Source organism: Hydra viridissima, unplaced genomic scaffold (genome assembly GCF_058129835.1).
Source record: "Hydra viridissima isolate aposymbiotic clone 2 unplaced genomic scaffold, HvirCarnegie_v1 scaffold_11, whole genome shotgun sequence".
Classification (NCBI taxonomy): Eukaryota; Metazoa; Cnidaria; class Hydrozoa; order Anthoathecata; family Hydridae; genus Hydra; species Hydra viridissima.
The window spans coordinates 2,503,765-2,527,789 of record NW_028324310.1 but is presented as its reverse complement, the minus strand read 5'-3'; the positions used below and the strand labels follow the sequence as shown (position 1 = coordinate 2,527,789).

At 31.2% G+C, this 24,025-nt stretch overlaps 3 protein-coding genes across 4 annotated transcripts; 1 reads left to right on the top strand and 2 right to left on the bottom strand.

Annotated features, from left to right (window-relative positions):
- Positions 1-9,970: 9,970 nt before the first annotated feature.
- Positions 9,971-12,440, bottom strand: LOC145184621 (uncharacterized). 2 transcript variants are annotated; one of them, XM_090067523.1, is made up of 4 exons: positions 11,547-12,440; positions 11,098-11,285; positions 10,690-10,886; positions 9,971-10,372 (listed from the first exon to the last, which is right to left on the bottom strand). In XM_090067523.1, exons 1-2 carry the CDS (start codon positions 11,996-11,998, stop codon positions 11,282-11,284), a joined length of 456 nt encoding a protein of 151 aa, XP_089923649.1. In that variant the 5' UTR covers positions 11,999-12,440; the 3' UTR covers positions 9,971-10,372; positions 10,690-10,886; positions 11,098-11,281. The 2 variants fall into 2 exon arrangements, with proteins under 2 accessions (XP_089923649.1, XP_089923648.1); XM_090067522.1 differs by having other exon boundaries at positions 10,690-11,285.
- Positions 12,441-13,364: 924 nt separating this feature from the next.
- Positions 13,365-15,544, bottom strand: LOC149881682 (E3 SUMO-protein ligase ZBED1-like). The gene has a single exon (XM_090067001.1). It carries the CDS (start codon positions 15,433-15,435, stop codon positions 13,582-13,584), a length of 1,854 nt encoding a protein of 617 aa, XP_089923127.1. The 5' UTR covers positions 15,436-15,544; the 3' UTR covers positions 13,365-13,581.
- A 5,349-nt stretch (positions 15,545-20,893) lies between these two features.
- LOC149881681 (uncharacterized) lies at positions 20,894-23,316 on the top strand. The gene is made up of 5 exons (XM_090065831.1): positions 20,894-21,078; positions 21,188-21,993; positions 22,091-22,877; positions 22,959-23,056; positions 23,183-23,316. The coding sequence occupies exons 1-5, from the start codon at positions 20,894-20,896 to the stop codon at positions 23,314-23,316; spliced, it is 2,010 nt and encodes a 669-aa protein (XP_089921957.1).
- The last annotated feature ends 709 nt before the right edge of the window (positions 23,317-24,025 follow it).

Sequence of the window (24,025 nt, the reverse complement as noted above, 5' to 3'; positions counted from 1 at the left end):
GTGTTTGGTTTTTCTGTCAAAGAGGAAAAATAACAAATAATAATAAAGTATAAATTTCTTTTTAGTTAAGAAAGTACAATTTTTTATGCGTTTAAAATAGCGAAAGTTTATGATGCGATAAACTTACATTCATACAAAGTTTGTTGTTTTTGAAATTTCATGTAAAAAGGTTGAAGCGAAAAGTCTTGAAACTAAATGAAGGGGTTAGAGCAAAAACAGGGGATGTCAGTTTTTCGCAAACTGAGAAAACTCAAAATCAACTTTCAAAGACTTCCTGTACCCCTTAATCTTAAAAGAAGAAATTTTATATTGATTTTTTTTTTTTTATTGACCTTAGAATGAATGAAAAAATGTTGAATCCCAACAAAAAAAAGAACATTATCTCATTTAAGAAAGTTTTTTACGTAATTTAACTGTAAGCATTAAATCTAGAAAAACAAGAGACCAACTACAACAGAGATGCTACAACATCTGGAAAAGGTGTCAATTCCATTTGTCTTTAGTTTAAAAAACTTTCTTTTTGTTGTATTAGTTTACAAACGTATTTCGTAACAAATCTTATACTTTGTTGATAAAAAACACTTTCATAATGATCTTTAACTTGTCTTGCAACGGTACGTAAAACATCATCCCAATTAAACTAACTTAGCTTTATACAATTTTATATAATGTTTAATTTAACTGTTAGCATTAAATTTAGTAATACTTTGGCCGGTGCTTTATGCTTACATTACCGTGTTTAGTTTAAGAATATTGACTGCCTTAATGTGAATCCATGGTTTGTATAACAAATTTGAGGTTTTCCACATTAGGAAAACTATTGCTATATGTCCACTTTTTGAGTAAAATTCACGAAATCTTATTTCAAAAAGCACATCATAGTTTTTGAGAAACAATTAAACCTGCTTTTAAGAGCATAAATATTTAATATAATATACAAATAATTACAAAATATACAATATACATATGTTTACAATATATACAATATACTTATAATTACAAAATATACAATATGCATATAATTACAAAATACAAATAATTACAATAATTAAAGTAATTACAAAAAATTACAATTAAACAGTTATAAAAACATCAGTTGAAGCCATTTTAAGGAATGGATACTAATATCAGATAAATTTTTTTTGCAGGTGACTTTTTTTTTTTTTTTTTTTTTTTTAGATGGTTTTCTTTTCTTTTCTTTTAGCAGGTTAGTTTTTCTTTTAGTAGGTTAGTTTTTTTTTTTTTTGCAAGTTACTTTTATTTGCAGTTCAATGTTAAAATTGTTTAAACATCTATAATGTAATACCTAATTAAGGATAATTCGGAAGCACTGGCGCATTGGTATTAGTATCTTCGCGTTTTAAAAGACTTTTCATCGTTTCAATCAGATCCTGAAAAGACTCTTCTATACCACAAATATTCTTTTCTTTATTCAACACCAAATTCTCATGTTCATCAAATTGAAACATCTGATGTGCACAAATATACAAGCAATCATACAACCTTTCAAAAAGGTTGTCATAACTTGTGACACAACCGTGAAAAACATCTCCTTAAACCTTGCCTTTTAATGGTGCGTTAACCATCATTTCAATTAAAATAGTTTACTTGTCTTATTTTGATATTTAACTGTAAGCAGACAGTTGGTCTAGTAATATATTAATTGCTGCTTACGTTGCAGTGTCTAATTTAAGTCTAATTTGCTGTCTTTTATGAATTGCAGGTTACATTTCTTTTTTTCAGCAGGTTAATTTTCTTTTTTTTACCACTTTTATATATCTATTACAAGCACAAATTGTTTAAACATCTATAATGTAATACCTAATTTAGGATAATTTGGAAGCACTGGCACATTGGTATTAGTATCTTCGCCTTTCAAAAGACTTTTCATCTTTTCAAACCGACCATGAAAAGACTCTTCTATACTACAAATAATGTTTTCTTTATTCAACACCAAATTCCCATGTTCATCTGATTTATACATCTTGTTTGCACAAATATACAAACATTCATACAACCTTTCAAAAAGGTTGTCATAACTTTGGAGAAAATCTGGAACTATCCAGTGTGGACCAGCATATATTCTCCTGTGAGAGCCTGTGTAAATAAGGTTTAGATTACTCTTAAAATACTCCATGGTGATCCTGCAAAGTTCGCATGCGAGTTTTGTGGTAGCAATTTAGCAGCGTTTCTCAGACGGGTTTTCTTTACGTATTGCCAATACTTTTTCCAAAATGATAAGTTCTGCATGCACTTTTTCTGGATTTGGCAGAACTTTAATATCTAAATCATTTGCTTCAAAATATGTTTTCATTTTTATGCAACTACTTTTTAACTTTTCAAAGTTTTTGAAAACTTTTAGAGGTAAACTTTCTTTTAACTTGTTATATTTTGTCTCATTCTTGTCTTTTAAAGCATCTATAATACTGTCTATCTCTTTAAGTTGCAATTCACCCATATTAATTTTCAGATCTTTAATCTCTTCTGAATATGTTTTATTATGAGCTACCATATAGCAATATAAATCAAAAGGACTCTTTCTAAGTTTTTCTCTGGTTTTTTCTGGGATGTTTTTTTTTGGAAACCCACAATTGAAGCTAATATATAAAAAGTTATCCTCTATGGTTGCAGCAACACAATCGTTTTTGTCGACATCGTTCAAAAAAGTTACAACGTACTGCAGATTATCATAATCTTCATCAGTGCTATTTGTAAACGAATCACCTGCAGCATTACTAATCAAATGATCGTCAAAAAATGGTTGAACTTTATTTGAGATTTCTATAAACTAATTAACGAAATTTGGTTTACTTAAACCTGTAATTAATGGGTTTTTTTTTAGGTTTTCGTTTTTAACCGTGTTCTTCTCTGATATACATATTGGTATTGTTGAACCAATAATTCCATCTAAACTATCTGATATTCCTTGTGTATCGCTTTCTTCACTTGTTTCATAAATATTCTCCATTTTGAATTTGCAAAAAATGCTTAAGTATTATATTTGAATACTTAAGCCGTAATTAGGTAATGCTCAGAGAACCAGAGACAATAAAACGTTGATATTATTAAATAAAGCAAATATTGATCATTCTTGGGTTCTTTTTAATTTGAAATCACGTGTAAACGTGTTAAAACTGATGATTAAAAACCTCAAATAAACAGCTTTAAAAAGTTACTTAAAAATCGATTTTTTATTCATCATTTTTAACATATTAACATATTTCACGATTTAATAATAGTTACGATTCTTAGTAAAATAAAAAATGCAGGAAAATTGCACCTCGCGGGATTGAAATGAAATGAATTCCGCCTTTTACCTCGCGATTTTGATTTCATTAAGAATATGAGTTTAACTATAACGTGTTGAGAGCTAAAAACGCCCTGATAATTGGAATATCCATGATCCTCTGCTAATTCCTGTCCAGAACAATGGTTTTCACTGCTGATTTATATCAAAAGCAATAACGAAAGTTTTATACCTGCGTAAATATTAATTAACAATACTGCGAACTGCTCTTGATTAAAATTACTTTCGGTGAAAGAGTTTGTATGATAATTTCTTTTTATGGCTGCTCAATCAATGAGATCGCAGCAGAACAGATAGTTGTTTGAATCAAGTTATATATGAGTAGGGAGTTTTGTCACGTGACATTTTTTCGCGGAAAAAAAAATATCATACGTTTTTGAAAAGCTTCGTCCAAAAAACGCAACAAATGATTTTATGTAGGTGTCGAAGAATTAAAACCCACCCATGAAAATAAATAGTATATACGTATATATAGATGTTATTTTTTTCAGAAAAGGTTGCTCTACAATGATTTTTTAGGGGACGCCGTTTTGCTTTAGAATTGATAAAGTTATTTAAATTTAAATGTTTCAGTTTTATTTATATACAAGTAAATTAAGCTAATTCTTTCGTTCCCACATAAAAATAGATTCTGCAACTATTTATTTATTATGTCAAACAGTTTTTTTTTTTTTTTTTTGGTAGTCTAATAGGGTGGGTTTTTTGTTTTCTAAGTGGAGATTTTATAAATTTCCCCCGTCTTTTGATATTTTATTGTTAACGCAACTTTTTACGCAAGAAAAAAAAAAGATAAAAAAGTTTTTTTTCGGTGCTAAAAGTTTAACGAGTTACTTTAAGGAAATATTTCATAAAATGTATATGAATTGAAAATATTAAAACACGAATATCTTTGGAACCAAATAAGCTACAGAAAAGGTTGAAACCATTTTGAAATTAAATATATTAAGGAATCCAATGCATTTGAAATACAAAAGATTTTCATTGGCTATAAAAATTGCCTAAACTCCCTAGTATGACACCATTAGTGCCAAGACTTAACCACACCATTTTGATATGTAAAGATAAAACTTATTTAAACATTACTTTTTTAAACAACAGAGAAGAAATAAAACAATCGAGATAAGGTTTTCAAACTCGTATATTTTTCGTTCAACTTTGAAAGCCGTCAGGTTGGCGACGTTTCTTAAATTAAACGATGTTGAAATCCTCTAAACTTCGAGAGAAAAATAATTGAACAATTGAAATCCGTAAAAAGTTGTAACTTTAATTTTTAACTGACTAAAAACTTAAATTAAAACAATGTTGAAACCCGAAAAAAGTTATAAATCATATTTGTACGGTTACGAAAATTGTATAAATTTGTTTATAACATATTTAACGAATTTGAAAACCTTATGACTTTGTGTATGCTATTTAACACGATTTTGTTATTGTAATACATCCAATAAATACGCCAACATCACTCGCTGATTTGGCAGTACTTTTTGAAGGCTTACAGGGGACATAAGGCCTATGGTGTGAGCATCATCTGCAAGAAGGACCTAAGAAAACTTTTGGATTAACATCAACCTTCAGTGGTCACCTGCGGTCCAACTACAAAAATGAATATATCGAATTGCGTTAGAATCAAAAGACACGAGATGAGGCAGAAGCTGTCAATGAGAACAAAGTTGAAGAGGCATAAGATGAATTTGAGGAATGGTAATTAAATAAAGGTCTTAGCGTATCTTTTTTATATTCTGTACTTTTGTAATGTTACTGAAGAGTATGCTTCACCTTTTTATCATTTGTAAATTAAAACTTAGAAGAGCGGAGTGTACTAGCACCAACTTGTTTTCACTTAACTTAACTACCCAACTTGTTTTCCCAACTTTCATTTAACTACCCAACTTGTTTTCACTTAACTTCACTTTAAATCAATAAGTCTTTAAACGTGAACATGGATAGCTTCTCATTGATTAGAATTTGTTCCAAATCTGAGGGATAGAGTAGGAGTCTAAGAGACTAAAAGGAAAGAGTGTATTAGTATTAGCACAGCCACATACTAGTTATCACTTACCACTTCACTTTACTTTAAAGTATAGCCTATAGAACTTGAAATTGAAGTCATTGAACTTGATGTCATTGAACTTAAAATCTAAATGAAGTCCTATGAATTTCGTTTGTTTAGTTTTTGTACGCATTCGTTTCGTTTACACAAATGATTTCGAAAACAGTTATATTTTTGGAAGCAAATTTGAAAGCCGTTTGAAACTTGAAACAACTTTTCACGGTTTTGAAAACCGGGAAAATATATTTTATTCGAGGTAATGCGACTTTGAAAACCGTCTAATTAAGTTTTACACAATTTTTAACGATTATGAAATACGTTCACACACAACTTTTAGCGACGTCGAAGCTTCGTTTTCGACTTCGAAACACGTCGACCTCGTCGATTATTTTATCTCTAATTTAAACGTTATTGTTTTTAAAAAAACGAAGATCCCGCAATAAACACTTTTTCTCTGAGTGAAAATGAAAGTATTTGATTTAAACGAGGACTTACCAAGACGGTTCGACCGTTTTTATTTATCAACACTGCTACTTAGCAACTTTAAATGTAAATCAGGCCAGCAATGAATTAGACCTCGATGTATCGAAAAGATAGCAAACTGCTGGTTTCCAATGAGCCAACTTTTGTTTGAATTACGTTAAGAAAGAAAATTTAAGGCAAAAAGTCTATGATGAAAGCAAGGGTGGCAGCCAACATTTTAAATATTTTGGCAACCTGACTATGCTGTATCCAAGTGACATCTTTTTTAGTTCTGCTTTATTTCACTGTAATAAAAAAGATAAGAACTTTCTGGTGAAGCGATTTTTGCAACAGCCACCATTGTTTTGCAGGTACAGCCCTGTAGAGCTCGCATTAAAACATCTAAAACTAGATGTTTCTTCAATCATGATGATTAGTGTATTAGCGTTATAATATTTTGCCTTTTTTAAAAGTAAATGCTGTCCGATATTATAAATCAATAGACTTTAATGTAAAAAGAATGAAAAAGACCTTCATTTCTCTGAGTCTTTTAATAAATCTTCTGTTCGTGAAAATGAGCTTGGACTCAGCTAAATTTTCAAAGCGTATTGTTAAAATTAAATAATGTTGAAACAATTAGTCTCAAATCTCCCAACAAACAACTCATTCAAGTACATTTTCGGAATATTACATGTTCTTTTTTTAACTTTATTTTTTCTGAAAAATTGTTGCTTAAAAAAAATATTTTATCATAGCTATGTTTTGTGTTATTAAAAAAACACGTGGTTTTTCTCATTAAAATAAAAAAAGCAGTATACTTTATTTACCATTTACCAATTTTCTATTTACTCTTTTTTTTTTCATTAAAATAACTTTTATTACAAAAAAGTGACTTTTCATTTTTTCTTTTCTAGATACTTTTTTACATTAACACTCTGGTCTACGGCCATTAACATTAAACAATCTCGAACAAAATCGAACAACACCGTTTTTCAAAACTAAAGCGCTAACTTTTTATCATTAATATAAAAGTTCAAAGGCCAGAATAGATATTATTTACGTAAATATTTTCAAAAAAAGTTTCAAAAGTGGTGAAAAGTATGCCCGCAAAATGTTTGAGGCTACTTAGTCCACAAGAAGATGTGGGAAACTCAACATGTCAAGTTGCAAGTGAGAAAGCAACATGAATTTCAAAAAGACAAATTCTACTTGCTGAGTCACCTTCACCATCAATATCTGACGACTGTGTGCCTGTAGGTAGTGGCATGCACAAATATGTCAACTACTAAAGGCTGCTTAAATATGCAAACAGCTGTCACGAAATGTTACTGACATCCTAACTGCAAGTCAAGCAGCTAATTTCGAAGAAGCTATTATTTAAGGGAAGAAGTATTTGAAAAGTTTCAGGTAGAACAACGGTCCCCACATTTCGATGGCAAACACAAAGAGGAAAATATACATCAGATAGAAGCTCTAAAATATGAAAAAAACTTGATTAACTTTTGACTAATTTAGAAAGTGTTATAGAGAGAGCTAAAACTCGGCAAATAAAAAAGCAGACGAGTTTTAAAATCGAAGAGGTGAAGAACGAGAAAAAATAAAAGAGATCAAGACAAGAAAAAAAAGAATTTCGTGCATGATGCTCTTCAAAACTACTTTCAGGTCGATTGCAATTTTTTTGATATCAAAGTAAACAATATTTTTGAAATTAACATAAAAAACTTAAAAAAGTAGGATGCACTGCGTTTAAAGATGTAGAGTTGAAACTATTGCTGCAGGAACTGCCAATGTTCTTAATAAATAAAACTTATGGAATACAATTAAAATTATTTCTGATAGAAGCATTGTTAGTTGTGGAAAAAGGAATTGAAATGTTGTCAAAGTACAATAAATATTCTCAGCGAAGGCTTTTACAAAACTACAAGCTATCAATTGTCACATTCTTGAGAATATTCTCTGATAGTTAATGGAGGAAGAACTTGGTAGTAAGATAACATCTCCAAACGTTAAATACCTGTTTGCCTCAACTGGTGGAATACTATGAAGAATTGAAAACACAGTTTGAAAATGGAGCAGAAAAAAACATTTGATTAATAAGGGTGGAGAAGCTTTTCAAAATTCACTCTAAATAACTGTAAATTACTTTATCACATATAGAGCTTAGGTGTCTAATTTACAACAAAAAAATCACATTTGCAAAAAAAAAAACTAATAACGAAAAGTTTAGAAAAAAGCTGCAAGTTTTTTAATTTTACCATTTATTTTCTACTCCCTTTCGTATTTAGATTATTTGTTCGCTTTAAATTCCACTTGTCTTAACTTTCAAAAGGGAGGGAGCTTAGGATAAAAGGAGTGCTTTTTTTTTAATTGCAGAACTTGTACAATTATTTGCAAGGCTTTTAGTTAATTTCTCGCTAGTACCTCCTGGACTCCCGGGTATCTGCCGGGTTTCTGCCGGGTATCTGCCGGGTATCTGCCGGACACTCGAAAAACTTCTTAAATTATATTTCTGCTTAAATCGATTTAACTTTTTAGTGAACTATGCGTGATAGTCATTTTAAGGAATTGCGCTAATATTTAGAAATACTTGCTTGTTGCCTATCAGCGCATTATATCAGAAGTCTTAGAGTTTCGAAAAGTGAAATGATTGTTTCACAGCTGTCGACAGGTATTTTAATATGAGTTGATATTAACCTTTTTTAGTTAGTAAGTTTAGATCAAGTTCAAACTACTCTTAAGTTAAAATGCGTTGAAAGGACCAAAACTAAATAAAACTCTGCAGTTTTATTCAGCTCATCAAAAGTGTATTTAAAGTTTAAAACAAATAGAAATAACAATTTTGCTTTCTAAACACTTTGCCTTGAGCAAGGATGTATTAATAGATGGATGTTCAACGCAGTTTCATAAAAAAGATATGCGTGTTACGGAATTGTTTAGATAACAATAGCAAAAACAAAAGGTGATGATTGCGAAACCGGGGACTATTTTTATTTTTTTCGACGTCGGAAAAAGATTGTCTCGACTATCCAATAAAAACATTTAAAAATATTTTTCTGAGCAGCGATACATAAAATGAGTATGACATAAAACTTCAATATTAATCAAGAAGAGTATTTTTTGCTTGAAAATATTAATAGCGAAATTGAAATAGTTGATGAGGATTTTATTGAGCTAGATCTTGAAGTGTTAGCGAACTTGTTATCAGAGGATTTCGAATTAGAGCTCATACCATCAGCAATTAGGGTCTGCGTATCGTTTCATTTCCATATCTTCATCATTCCGATATGATATCGGGAAAAAAAAATCCTCGGAGTGACGTGAGTTCCGATATATACCGAGATTTAAACTAACCACAATACCGGTTAAAATTTTTATAACGATATTACGTCGTAATCATTCCGATAGCACTTTTTTTTCCGATATCATATCGGTACGATAACGGTAAGGAAATGAAAAGATAAGCAAACCCTTAATCAGCAATTTCGCAAAAAACTCAGTATTTTTATTTAAAACATTAAAAGTTTAAAGTTAAAACATTAAAAGTGTATTTAAAGTTTAAAACAAATAAAATTAACAATTTTCTGTCTAAGCTTTCTTTTTGTCAAGAGTAAAATTTATCAAACTTGTCAGCGGTTTTTTTTTTCAAAGAATCTGCTCGCCGAAAATCACCACCTGTTGTCCGATGAGCATCACGATGGTTAAGTTGTAAACGACCGGTTATTTCCAGTGGTCACCAAGATGTCTATTAGACATCTCAACAACGTCTCAGACTGGTGTCTAAATGCCATCTAAAAGTCATCTCAATATTAACGTCTGAACTCAGATGTCTTTGAGACATCTTATATCAATAATCTGAGCGACATCTGCATATTAGATGTCTTCAAGACACCTCGAATTGGTAATCTTAAAGACGGCTACTACGTTAACACCTTTTAGACGTCTGAATTCAGATGTATTTGAGGCATCTAAAATTAGTCATCTGTGAGACTACCACCTATCAAATGTCTTCTAGACATCTCATACCAGTAATTTTGAAGACGGCTAATTTGCTTTAAAAAGGTTACAAAAATATTAAGACATTTGGACTAAATTAGTGTTATGTAAAATAAACATCAAATGAGTACTTTATATTGTAAAAATGAAAAGTACTATTTCAAAAACATTTAATACACATATATTAGAAGGTACAATACAATTAAAAACTAATTAAAACTTAAATATTTATTTCAATATGTTAATTTTTTTAGTTCAGCATTCTTGCGTGCTGGAGCATTTCTTAAAATACTCTGAGTTTTCTTGTAAAACTCAGTTTCCGTTGTTTTCTGAAATTTATGTAGTAAAGCGTTGTATATAAGGCGGTAGATTTTCGTATCGGCAAATTTAGTTTTTCTACTTGTTCCTTGACCAAGGCCCTGCATGTTCAAATTAGCCATTACCTCATTGCTCAGAACACGTTTCATGATATTTTGGTGCAGCCTTTCCAGTCGCATCCACCCACTTGGCGAAGTTGCGTCAGCGAGTGAAAAACAAATAGGCTAAAACTTCACCTTTTTCTTTTTATATAAAAAAAAAAATTTATTGGGCTTTAAACAGGGAAAGCTTATAATTTATGTTTATACCATAAATCCCCTAAACATTTTTTGCTGTTTTTTTTGTACCACTATTATAAAAGTAATTTTATCTTTCCCTGTGTAAAACCTAGTTAAATGGATTTTAATACATAAATAAATAGAATTTTACATGTACTCTTAGGTGCCTAATAAACGAGAGGGGACTCTTATTATTTTTTTTTTTTTTCGACCGCTCGGAATTTATAAGGCAACTAATAGTATACATGTATTTATTAAAGAATTCTTATTAATATCCTTACTTTTACTGATAGAAATGTGTCATTCAAGAGGTTCTTTTCAAATTCCATAAACTGATCGGTCGTGTTCATCATGTCCATATCTTGAATCAAGATGCAGTTAATTGGGCTGCTTATTGAACTGTTTCCAACTCTGCCCCCGTTGTTGTGCATCCAACAAAGAATATTGAGTTGAAAGGAAAGAACTGAGTGCTGGAAATCTGGAAACCAAAGAAAATATATTTTAAACATGGATCACTAGATATTTACTAATTCCAAAACTTAACATAGCGTTTACAATCTTTTTAAACTTTTAAACATTGCATCAATTTGAAATGTACTGTTTTTTAAGAAACACTAAAACAAACTAAGGGAAAAATAAGATATATCAAAATGGGGTTTGTTTTGTATTCGAGGTATCTTCTGGCCTACTTCACTATCATCACTTTCAAAATCAGAAGAAATAACAGGTCTTTTTTTGTTGCATTCTTTTCCCCTTGATTAATAAAGTGCAGGTGGTTGTGGTAAAACCACCCTCTGATCACTTTCTTCCTTAACCTTTTTTTCGTCATTGCATCTATCAGCTGCTGTAGAGTAAATCATGCATTCTTCCTTGTCAGCTAGAAGAATGAAAATTTTGACATAATAGTATATCAAAACGAGGCCCAAGGATTACAGATTTATGAAACAAACTTGGGTATACATCTCGGATTTAAACCCAATCATAAGTAAAAATAATTTTCACTTTCAAATTTTTAGTAATTATAATCCAGATTATAGATTGTCACAATAAAAACTGAAAAGACATTTGGAATCCCAACACTCATGAGAGATAAAATGAGCAATAACAAACAAATTTTGTTTCATTTTAAAATACTTACAATGAGTCAATTTGATTTTCAACTTTATGTTGAATATAAGTGCCAACAATCTTACACTGTTCACAAGAATTGAAACCTGTGTGGTTTACAATACACTTCAGGAATATACAAGCAGGTGCATCACCAACAAAATTCTTCAAAAAAAGAGAAAAACGTTTTTCATTTATAATAACTGTTCCAGCTAAATTTTGAAATTCTGCAATGAATTCACTTAGAAATTTATGCACACTATCTGGCTTACTCTTACCAGAAAACAAAGAAATTATAAAAATGTCAAGACGACCAAAATATCCCAATATCAGCCAAAACTGAATTCCAACGGATTTAAAGAGTGGTAAACCATTCACATTTATGTATAAATTAGTGCTTTTGTTATTATTAAAATCCTTTGTATTTTCTAGCATGCACCTTTCAATACCTGCTAATATACCAAAATGAATAAATCTCCACATTTTTCTATTTCATGGGTTGTTCTAGGAGTTTTTAGCAAAGTTCTTGAGTCTTTAGGCAATGATGGGAGCCCATACTTTCTTAATATTTTTAGCAAACCATGTACAAATACACGTGAGCAGTTATTTCTACTGATGAGTCGACTTAATTCCATTTGAAAAGCATGTGTATCTGGAATGTTGCCATCAGAGGTATCTGATGAAGACAACATAGCTTATTCATATCCAAAGTCATTGCTATTATCAAAGACTATCTGTTCAATACTATCACTGCTTTGACATAAATCATTTCTTGCAGAGGAATGATTTGCCTCAACTTCAACATTGTCACTCCCAATATCGTGACCCTTTTTTCTGTAACAAAATTTTCTCATACAAGTTCTCATGTAAAGTGTATTATCTTTCCGCCTTGGCATAATTATTTTTCTAAATATTATATATTCTTGAAAAAGTGAGTTATATTATTATCACATATGGGTGTTAGCAATAGAAAACCCATTTTTAACTGATGATAAATTTTTTTACTAAACATTTTCAAATCAATATAATAATAGTAATATGATTAAAAATACAGTTTCAGTTTATAAATCCTATGTCAATATTAAAAATTGTAGAGATTAAAACCTTTACATATCTATCTATCTATCTATCTATCTATCTATATATATATATATATATATATATATATATATATATATATATATATATATATATATATATATATATATATATATATATATATATATATATATATATATATATATATATATCTGTTATTTAAATGGAGAAAAACAACATTTTAATAGTACTTAAACTTTAAGTACTATTAAAATGTTGTTTTTCTCCATTTAAATAACAGATATATATATATATTGCTCTATTATTATAATATTGAGCACTCTTTTACGCACAAGAGCTTTGTATTATTTTGATATAATACATAACCAATCAATATATATATATATATATACATATATATATATATATATATATATATATATATATATATATATATATATATATATATATATATATATATATATATATAAAGATCATTAACTTATTATTTTCAAAATGGCGAATATTAGGGTTTTTAGTGGGACTGTTTACAACTTTGACTTCGAATTAGAGCACTTTCCGTTTATTTTCAGGTCTATGTTTTTATATTTTTCTGAATCAGCATAAAATTCTCTATCAGAATCAATCATAGAAAAAAGGGGGGGGGCGAGAAACTGCAGTAGCGCCTATATATATATATATATATATATATATATATATATATATATATATATATATATATATATATATATATATATATATATATATATATATATATATATATATATATATTAGGGCTGGTACTGATTAATTTTTTTTTGTTCGATTAATCGTCTAAAATTTTAATCGATTAATCGATTAATTTCGATTAATTCTGAAGTCGACAGAATAACCTGCTTTTCACCACTGGTGAGGTGAAGTTGTTATCGGTAAACGTTAACTAACTACAGTATTCACAAACGTTAACAAACAAGACACTTAATGCCTGCTATACTGTATTCAGTTTAATTGACAAGTACAAGTAGGCATCACTTTAGCCAGTCACGTAAACAAACGAGGACGTTAACGTTTTCTGGAAGTAGACAAGATCGCAGTTTGTTGACAATGTACCCTGACGAACTAAACAGTCTTTCACAAGGAACAGAAGTGGCAGGTACACACAGAATTTTCTGCACAAAACTGCTCAGGTTAGGATAACGATGCCTGTTCAGTTGCCACCACATGAGGGGATTCTCAGTTTCTGGAATTACACCTTCTTCTTGATATCGTGTAAGCTCAGCCAGTGAGCCATGTACTGTTTGTGATTCATCTGATGAGGATTGCGATTCCGAGTCGCTGACCAACAGAGTAAGTTTCAGTTTCTTACGCACAGGTTCTGATGCCTCGCCAGTGCTGGTAGTAGTTTCACGTTCAGCTCTCTGTCTTTGGTTACAGTACACCCGAAATGCATTAGAAAGTATTGTCCAAACTGCTTCACGTTTCTCTCTTGAGAGACAGCCGAGTTTCTTGTAGCGTGGGTCTAATGCCACAGCCATTTGCAACGTTGGCAATGCATCAATGTTTTCAATGCGACCTGAGAAGTCATTTAGTGTTGCAGATTTGAAACCTGCAATATACCCTGGATCGTCATCATTAACCCGCAGAAGTCTGCGCAAAAATGCTTCAAACGGAAGTACAGCCGAACATGTAGCATACTGTTCACTACCAATATACTCAGTAGCATCTGCAAGTGGAGCCAATACCGAGACAAATTTTGACATTTTCTCCCAGTCCAACTTCCTTAGTTTATCTCCAGTGTAATTCTCGGGATGGTCAATATGATACTGCTTAATGGCATCTTTCACTTCCAGCAATCTGGCTAACATTAGGTAGGTACTGTTCCACCGCGTAGCTACATCCTGCTGCAATTTGTGAAACTTCACATCGTCAGACCTGTTAGAGGTACTGGCTTGGCTGGCCTTTAACTCTGATGTATTCCTTGAACTGCGCTTAAAATGTCCAACTAGGTGTCGACATTTAGCCAGAATAGGAGATGAATCAGCTGTTTTCAAACCTGCTAGTATGCTCAGTTGAAGACAGTGTGCAATACACGGTATATGGCTGTAATCCGTCCGTCCTATAGCAGCAACCATATTTCGTGCACTGTCCGTTACAAGACAGCTAATTTTTTCAGCAATGTTCCACGTTGCGACAAACTCTTCATAGAAACTGGCAACATTATCAGCAGTGTGCCTTTCTTCAACATTTATGCAAGCTAAAGCGACAGACGTCAGTTTCCACTCAGAATCAATCCAATGACCTGTTATCCCACAGTACGATTCATTGTTGGTGGAGGTCCAAAAGTCAGTAGTTAGAGCAATACTATGAATGTATTCTAGAGTTTTCTTGTGCTCATTCAACTTCTCATTGTACATCTCTCCAATGACAGTGTCGATTGTACGGCGACTGGGCAAAGTATAAGTCTGGTTTTGAAGGGCAATACGAAGCACCGCCTCTAGTCCAGCATCTTCAACAATTGCTGTTGGACGTCCAGAACTGGCAATCCAATGAGCTATTGCCACCTTCAGGTCGGCTGAGACCTTTTCACTGACAGGCTTGTTTGACTGACACGTAAATAAATTGGTGATTGATTTTATCTGAGGGGTCATCTTACGTTCACTGTCGACAACCTGTTGATATTTCAGAGGATGCTTGTGCTGAAGGTGATAAGTCAGCGATGTGTTTGAGCCACGGAAAGCAAACTGTTTATTGCAGTGAACGCAGTATATTTTGTCACCTTCGTCTACTTTACCATCAGCATTCAACTTGAAAACAAAATGCTTGCTTAACTTTCCAGTTAAATGTTTGACAGAAACGTTGCTTTCATTAGTTGCCGCAGCCATATTTGCAAAACAAACTTTGTTTACTTTAGAAACGGATATAGAAATGTAAGATAATGTTCCCAGGTCAGTAAGTATTTTAAAATATGACAAAATTTTTAGTCGAGATTTTCAAGATACATGCTTTCAAAATTAATTTTATATTTATCGAATTCTATTGAAAAATTCTAAATTTAATATTCTTTTTCGTCATGGCTAATGACTTTGAAACAATTAATTTTGAAAAGTTGCGTTTAGACGTTTTTAAAACTTTTAAAACAGAAAATATATTCTTTGCGAATGATTTATATGAAAACGATATATTTTTTTTATAAATTTTTATGCTTAACATTTATCAAATTAACAGATATCAAAATATATTGTTCATGCTAAAATTTAAATTAGGCCAAGTACCATACCACTTCACAAATAATTTCTTTATAAATAACGTTAATAAATATAATTTAAGAGAAACAGGTAATCTTGAGTAGGCTGTGACAATTCCCGTTTTCCGGGAAACGAAAGCGGGAATTTCCGGGAACGGGATTCATTTCCCGGACTTGGAAAAAAACGGGAACGGGAACTCCCGTTCCCGTATTTTAAAAAGCGGGAACGGGAAAATCCCGTTCCTGTTCCCGTTTTTCACCTGGAACGTCTAATATTTCCTGTATTATTTTCCTGTTTTTTTCCTGCTTTTTTTTTCTGCTTTTTTTTTTCCTGCTTTTTTTTTTTCTTTTTTTTTCCTGGTTATATAATTTGTTTTTATTTTGTGGCTTATTTTGGTTTAGGTGTTTGTCTTTTTTTTGGATTCTTTTTTATTTTTTTTTTTAATTTTTTTTTTTTTTATTTTTTAAATTTATTAACTTAACAACATAGAAGATTTAGGAAATTACAAAGAATAAATCATGATACTGCAAAAAAGAATAAGAATAAAGAAGAATAAAAAATAGTCATAGAATAGAAAAAAAAGAAAAAATAGAAGTATGGAACTATTCAAGCAAAACCTGGCCAGTCAGTGACGCCTAACCTGTCCAACTCTCTGAAATTCTCCTTTATATAGACTAACAATTCAATGTTTCCTATATTAAGGTTGGTCCTTCGTTCGGAGATGATGTTCCCAGCAGTGGAGAATACTCGTTCAGAGGTTGCCGATGCGGCAGACACATAGGATTTTCCTAGCAAACCTTGACATAAATGGAAACTTCTTACGATTAGTCTTCCACCACTCCAGGACATTGGAATCACGAGGGACAACTGGTTCCTTAACATAGACATCTACCTCACAATTGACCTCTACCATCATAGTTGACTCTGGACCACGTTTTGTGGGGTTGGGTCCATAAGACTCACGCAACATTGCAGCCATTGGATCATCCTCATCCTCATCTATCACCAAAGGGGGTGTTGGAGTGCCAGTTGGGGAACTTCCATCACCATAAGTCAACATAAGGAGTCCTTGAACAACTAAATCCCGTGTGGCGTTGTACTTGTCGTACTTCTTGAGAGCAACACCTTTGTACCTTGGATCCATAAAATGTGCGACAGCATACTCAACTGTGTTTACACTACAGTCGGGGAACCTCGCATCCAACTCAGCCTTCAACGCCCAACCTACTTCACCTACTATCTCATTTGGCGGGGAGCGGGTCAAAGTGTTCAATTTTGCAGAAATTGAAATAAGTTTAGGAATGACGACGTGGAGTGTGGGACCTTTATCAGAACTAGCAAGATCAGAGAAACACTGAAAAAGTCTGAGGACATTGGCAAGGGCAGAAATGACTAGCTTATCACCCATTGATGGAAGAAATTCGTCCAAAGAAGTGTCATTCTCCGCCATTGTTTGCAACGAATCATAAAGATCAAGAACTGACTCAAGTTGTCTGAGGTCAGAATTCCAACGAGTGACAACACGCTGCACAAGTGTGGTACGATTGCAATTAGCTGCTATTGCAATTCGTTTGAGGACAGCAGTAGCCTTGGCGGAATGTGAAAAATGACCAACCAAACGAGACACCTTCTTACTTATTATGGACCAACCTTTGCATTTCTCTAGTGCTTTGGTGACGATGAGATGAATAGTGTGGTCGACACATCGGAGGCCAGTGTTGATTTCAGGACAAATATTAACCGCTTTAACCACCGGAGCACCACCATCTGTAGTGGCCCACCTAAACACATTCCTACCAAACTCAAAGCTGTCTATGATAACCGAAAGTTTTGAACAAATATTTTCAGCTGTATGTGACTCTGGGAAGGACTCGAGACGAAGCATGAAACGTTTCATAGCAAAATGTTTGTCAATGTAGTGCAGCGTCAGACTTTGAAAGGAAGCATTTGTTTTTGAAGTCCAGATGTCGCTCGTGAACCCAACACCGTCCATATCAGGCTTGTCCTGGTTAATGAGTGTGACAACCTTCTTCTTCATGAAAGCATATAACCTAGGAATATATTTACGGGACACCTGACGGGCTGATACTGGATTGTACTGACCCTTGGTTGCCTGTCGCATCATTCGAAGAAAAGAGGGATGATCGACAATCCTAAAAGATTGATCACTTTCGACAACAAACCTAGTAACCTCCGTAACAAGACGCACATTTTCAAAATGATCAACAGGCCACTGAGGACGCATACCAAGCTTAGGAACCTTTGGAGAAGGAGCACCAGCAGGAGTGCTAGAAGGTCGCTTTCGCGCAGGAGTACCCCTACCTCTTGAAGGACCGGGTTGAGGATTTTCAATATCGGAGTCGTCATCAGAAGGATCATTTATTAGAAAACTAAGAGACTCAGTATTCTCTCTCTCGTAATCCATATACAACCTCGGGTGAAGAGAACGAAGATGTCGAATCAAAGCAGCCGTACTGAAGAAGTTAGTCTTTAAAACTTTATCACACTCAGAACACTTTGCCTCACTCTCATCGATCTTGATGAAGTAGTTCCAAATAAGAGATCGCTTACCCATCTTAGACAAAAAAGAAGAAAATAGCAACCAAATAAAGCAAAAAAAGGACAGCAATGAAGATAACAACCAAAGAAAGCAAAGCAATTAAGATATCAACCAAAAAAAGCAAAGAAAAGATAGAAAATTAGAAATAAACAGTAAACTTACTTGCACACACAGGGGAGCTTTAATAAAAGCTATGTACCTAAAAAAAAAAGGAAAATAGGTTAATTCTAACTAATAACTTATATTCAAAGGAAAATAAGGTAATTAACAAGAAAGATATCAAAGATACGAAGAAAGTTAGTAAAGAAAAGACGAAAGTTAGTAAAGAAAAGAAGAAGTTAGTAAAGAAAAGAAGAAAGTTAGCAAAGAAAAGAAGAAAGTTAGCAAAGAAACGAAGACAGTAAACTACTTAAAAAATTATAATTAGGTCTTAAACCTAATTATAATTTTAAATTATTATAATATTTATATATATTTACCTTATAATTATAGTAGTTTGTTCCTAGTATTAGTACCAAATTTATAACATAAATCTTAAAATCTTAAAATAAACGGGAATATATGCGCGCGAATCATAAAATAGCGGGAATCGCGTAAAAAAGCGGGAAACTTGGTAAAATGCGGGAAACTTGTAAAAATACGGCTTTTCCCGTATTTCTTATATTATATTATAATATATAAATATATATATGAATTAGAATTATATTTCATTATATTTCATTACTTTTTTAATAATTTTAAAAAGAGCATTTTAGTTTGTTCAGTTATTCCCAGTGGGTTGGTCTTTTAACATTTCTTCAAAATTCAAAGTGGAAATTAAAGTCTACACTTGGATATAATGCCCATGGGGCTAATTTCCACTTTGAATTTTGAAGAAATGTCAAAAGACAAACCCAATGGAAATAACTGAACAAACTAAAATGTTCTTTTTAAAGATTTTTAAAAATGTAATAAAATAAATATATATTTTTAAAATGATGATGATAATGATAATGATAATGTTATATATTATATATTATAATATAATAATTACGGGAAAACCCCGTAACATCGAATGACGTACGGGAACAAGAACGGGAATTTCCTGTTCCCGTATTTTATTTATTACGGGAACAGGATCCCGTTCCGGTATTTTAAATACCAAAAGCAGGAACAGGATCCCACTCCCGTAGTTCCCGTAAATACGGGAACTTGGCGCACTCTAATCTTAAGATTATTCTAATTGAAGAATATTAAAGTTAACTTTAATATTCGAGTAGTTTTAATACAACTAGTTGTACTTAACATATAATATATTACCTATATTGAACATAATATATATTATTCACTTGTAAGGGCTTCGTGATAAGATCAGTACGATCTTCTTGAAGTACTGTCTGTACTATTTTAATTACAATTATAATCTCGTTTATATATTTTGACTAAGGAAACTTGTAAATATTACTATTATAAATTACGAAACTTGTAAATATATATGTGTACGGCAAAAAATAAAAAATAAAAAATAAGTAACGGAAAACCGGCAAAAATTAATCGAAATATTACTGATTAAAGAAATTTTAATCGATTAAATAAATTAGCGATTAATCGATTAATTAATCGTTAATTTCCGCAGCCCTAATATATATATATATATATATATATATATATATATACATATATATATATATATATATATATATATATATATATATATATATATATATATATATATATATATATATATATATATATATATATATATATATATATATATTAGGGTAGGCCACAGTCCCACATATATTTTTCAAAGTATCAATTTTTCTAGTAGCTGCATAAAATATTGTTCCTTTTACTATAAAAATCATTTTTTGTTATGAAAGTGTTTATGTAGCTCATCTCTAAGTTCTGCCGAATTTCATTTTAAGTTTCAGTTATATGAATAAATCCAAAACACAAAACTTCCATTACTTCTGTTCCGTTTTTTAATTTGTTCGGCATAATATTTACTAATGACGGCATATTTCTATTGTATTTCATGTAAATAAACAATACACGCGACGCATTCTTGTTTATTTAAAAATAATGTAAAGAACATAATCTTCTGCAGCATGCAGCAGTGTTTTATCTATTTTAACTAATTTGTTGTATTTTGATTCGAATTATTCTTTTTTTTCTAAATATTTTGCATAAGTAACAGCCGCTAAATCATAAAGTTTACCTACAAAAAGAAATGTAATTAAAATTCTTTTTTTTATAATTAAATACCATGAAATTTTACGATACTTAAAGATTTTTGATTTAAAATAAAATAACTTGTTATTTTCATACAACATGGTTAGCTTAGATGTGTTTAAAGATAATTTAAAAAACAAGGTTAATAAAAAAAACGAAGAAGCACATATCATAACACTAATATATTTTTTAAGAAAGCAACTAAATTTATTAATTCTATAATTATATTCATCTTTCCATTCGTTTTTAAGAAATGAAGATGTTTTACGTTTTATTATTTTTCTAGCAGTCATAAAATTTAATTCATTTTCACATTTTAACATGGCATCGCATACAAAAAAAAGAAAAGAGAATTTGTCTGTAAAAAATAATTTGACAGAGTCAATTAAAAAGAAATACTCAAAAGTATTGAAATCGACAAATGAAATATGGTTGGTTGGATATCCGCTGTCAGATATTAATACCAGTTCTCTGCCTACTACTAGAGATGTCTACAGATTTTTTAGGTTTATACTATTTAAAGATTTTTATAACTTAAATTCTTTATTTCCAAAAATAACTTTATTTTTCAATTTGAAAATAAACTTAAATTCATCTTCTGTTTTGCTTGTTAAGGTATCAATTAAAAATGATGAACAATTCGATTCAAGTGTTTTCTAAATGTACAAAAGAATTAGGTACTAAAAGCAACATTTCAAAATTAAAATTAGCTGCAAAATTAACAATGAAAACCGTTAAAGTTTTTTGGGATAAAGCTGATATTCCTTGCAAGCAGGAAAAGTATATTATTGAAAGTATTATTAAGTTACATGATAAATGGAGAAGTCTTGCAAAGTCTAAACATAAATGTTTTTCAAAAAAAGATTTACTTATTCAAGGCTTTAGAAAAATAATGGATAATTTTTTTGGTATTAGTTCTCCGAATTGGAAAGTATATGTTAAAAAAACCAGATCAAATTTAAATGCAGAAGAAGATATTCTCTGGTTTTCAACACTCAAAAGTGGAGTAAGAAGCGGAGGACTAGGTGGAAAAGATAATTTGTTAAAATTGAGTGTCAAAAGAAAAATAGAGAAGGAGGAAAAAGAAAAATTAAGAATCGATAAAGAAAAGAAAAGAAAATTAAATGATAAAGAAATTGATTTCAGCGTTTATAAAAGTGATAGTGACTCAACTGAAGAATCATTTTTTGCTGCGTCTAGAGGTTCTATGTACTCAGATTCTCAGAGCTCTTCTAAAATTGATTATGAAGTAAATAATTTTGAATCTTCTGCAGGTGTAATGGAAAATGTTGTATCAGATAATATCAATTTAATTTTGCCAAGAAACTTTGTTTGTCATCCAATGATAACAGCAACTGCTGATAGATCTAAACTATCAAACGCACAGCTTATGATGAATGTTTCAGCAATCCTGGTTCTAGGTTTCTTTTTGATTGATATTTAAATCACTAATCAGTTTCATGAGTTTTTTATTAGTGTGATTAGTTGATAAGAAAAATTATATTCTGTATTTTTTAGGTGGGGTTAAAGCTAATGATGTAGATATTTCACTAAACACAATTAGAAGAGCACGTAAGCAAAATAGACAAATTATGGCAAGAAATATAATGGCAGAATTTAAAAAAAAAGTTAGATTAGATTATTTAACTCTTCACTGGGATGGGAAACTTATGAAGCAAATATCTGGTAAAAAGTTTGACTATTTAACTGTTTTAGTAAGTGGTTTTCCAAATTGTGAGGAAGGTAAAATTTTATCTATTAAACCTATTCAGTTAGGCACAGGTCATTCTATATGTAAAGGAATCATAGAAGATTTAGAAAAATGGGATCTTAAAGATAATATTGTTGCCCAAGTTTTCGATATAACGGCTTGTAATACTGGAGTAAGAAACGGAGTGGCAACTCTTCTTGAAGAATGCAAATCTATAAAAACGCTTCTCTGGCTTGCATGTCGTCATCATGTTTTAGAATTAATCCTAGGGTCGTTTTGGAAAGCTTTATTTCAAAAAGAGACATCATCTGATGATAATATAGAGTTTAATAATTTTCAAAAAGAATGGCTTCACTCTAAAAAAATTCCTCTCAAACTTTCAAATAGCTCCCTTGATCTTGAAAATTCATTCTTAAATCAAAAAGCAAATGAAACTCGCAATTTCTTAGAGAAAGTATTGCACTCTAAGCATCACCCAAGAGACGATTACAAAGAGGCTGCAGAACTAACAATTTTTCTATTAGGTGGAGAAGAGCCCAAGAAATGGAAAACATGTGGTGCTCACCATCATGCAAGATGGATGGCGCATTTGCTGTATGCACCAAAGATGTTAATATTTAAAAAAGATTTACCCGAATCTGATTTAAAAAACCTTAAAATCTTTTTGACTTTTAGCTCAGCCATTTACATTAAAGCTTGGTTAGAAGCGTCAAAGGCTTGCGATGCACCAATTAATGATATAGAATTATTTAATGATCTAGAAACACTTAAAGGTATACCAAACTTCGGTGTACCTGCTGAAAAAGCCCAATATGTTTTAAGCAGACACTCTTGGTATCTAACCGAGCAGGTGTCTGTATTAAGTTTATTTTCAAATAAACTTTCTCTAAATGATAAAGATAAAATTGAAAAAAAAATGCTAGAATACGGAAAACCAACTCTTCCAGTGATTAGAAAAAATTCCGATATTTTATCTTATATTGGGAACAAGTCTTGGTTGATTTTTCATAATTTAAAAGATGATGGAAAATGACTTAAAATTCCTTCTTCAGAATGGGACGACAATGCCTATTATTTGAAAATGAAGCTGTTTATCAAAACTCTAAAAGTGACTAATGACGCAGTCGAGAGAGGAATTAAGTTGTGTTCTGATTATCTCCAAATACTTACAAAGGTAAACCGTAAAATTAGTTGAGAAGATATTATGAATAAAAATTTAAATAATCATACAAATCTACTTTTAGAATAAATTATAGATAAATAATATTTCTTATCTTTAGGACGAGGCTGTACGAAACGAAGTTTTTAACGTGGTTGAAAATCACAGAAAAGTTGTAGGCAATTTTAATAAGAAGCAATTATTCGTTGATTTAGCTGAGTATAAATAATAACCACTTTTTCATTAGCTTTTCTGTTTTTAATTAGACCCCAAAAAAATTCCAAATAATATAACTCTTCTGTAATCCAGCCAATATATGATTTAAAAAGGGGTTATAAAAGCAGTTATTGCTTGTATTGTGGTAAACCCCTCCCCATATGGGGGAGGGGTATTGAAAGTCTCACCAAATATCACATGGAAAGGGTGGTTAGCTACAATGTGACGTGAAAAAAACCTTTTAATTACAATTCTTATTATAGCGGAATCAGTAAATTTTTAGCAAAAAATTACTTAGAGATATATCTTTTTTAACAATAATTTTCAAACAACACTGCGCATAAAAGAGGGGGCGGGGGAGGAGTTG

Coding starts and splice junctions, on each gene's coding strand:
- LOC145184621 (XM_090067522.1), bottom strand. CDS start 11,998: ATGTGGAGATTTATTCATTTTGGTATATTAGCAGGTATTGAAAGGTGC.
- LOC149881681 (XM_090065831.1), top strand. CDS start 20,894: ATGGCATCGCATACAAAAAAAAGAAAAGAGAATTTGTCTGTAAAAAAT. Junction 21,079..21,187: donor GATGTCTACAGATTTTTTAG/GTTTATACTATT, acceptor TTGCTTGTTAAG/GTATCAATTAAAAATGATGA. Junction 21,994..22,090: donor TTCAGCAATCCTGGTTCTAG/GTTTCTTTTTGA, acceptor TGTATTTTTTAG/GTGGGGTTAAAGCTAATGAT.
- LOC149881682 (XM_090067001.1), bottom strand. CDS start 15,435: ATGGCTGCGGCAACTAATGAAAGCAACGTTTCTGTCAAACATTTAACT.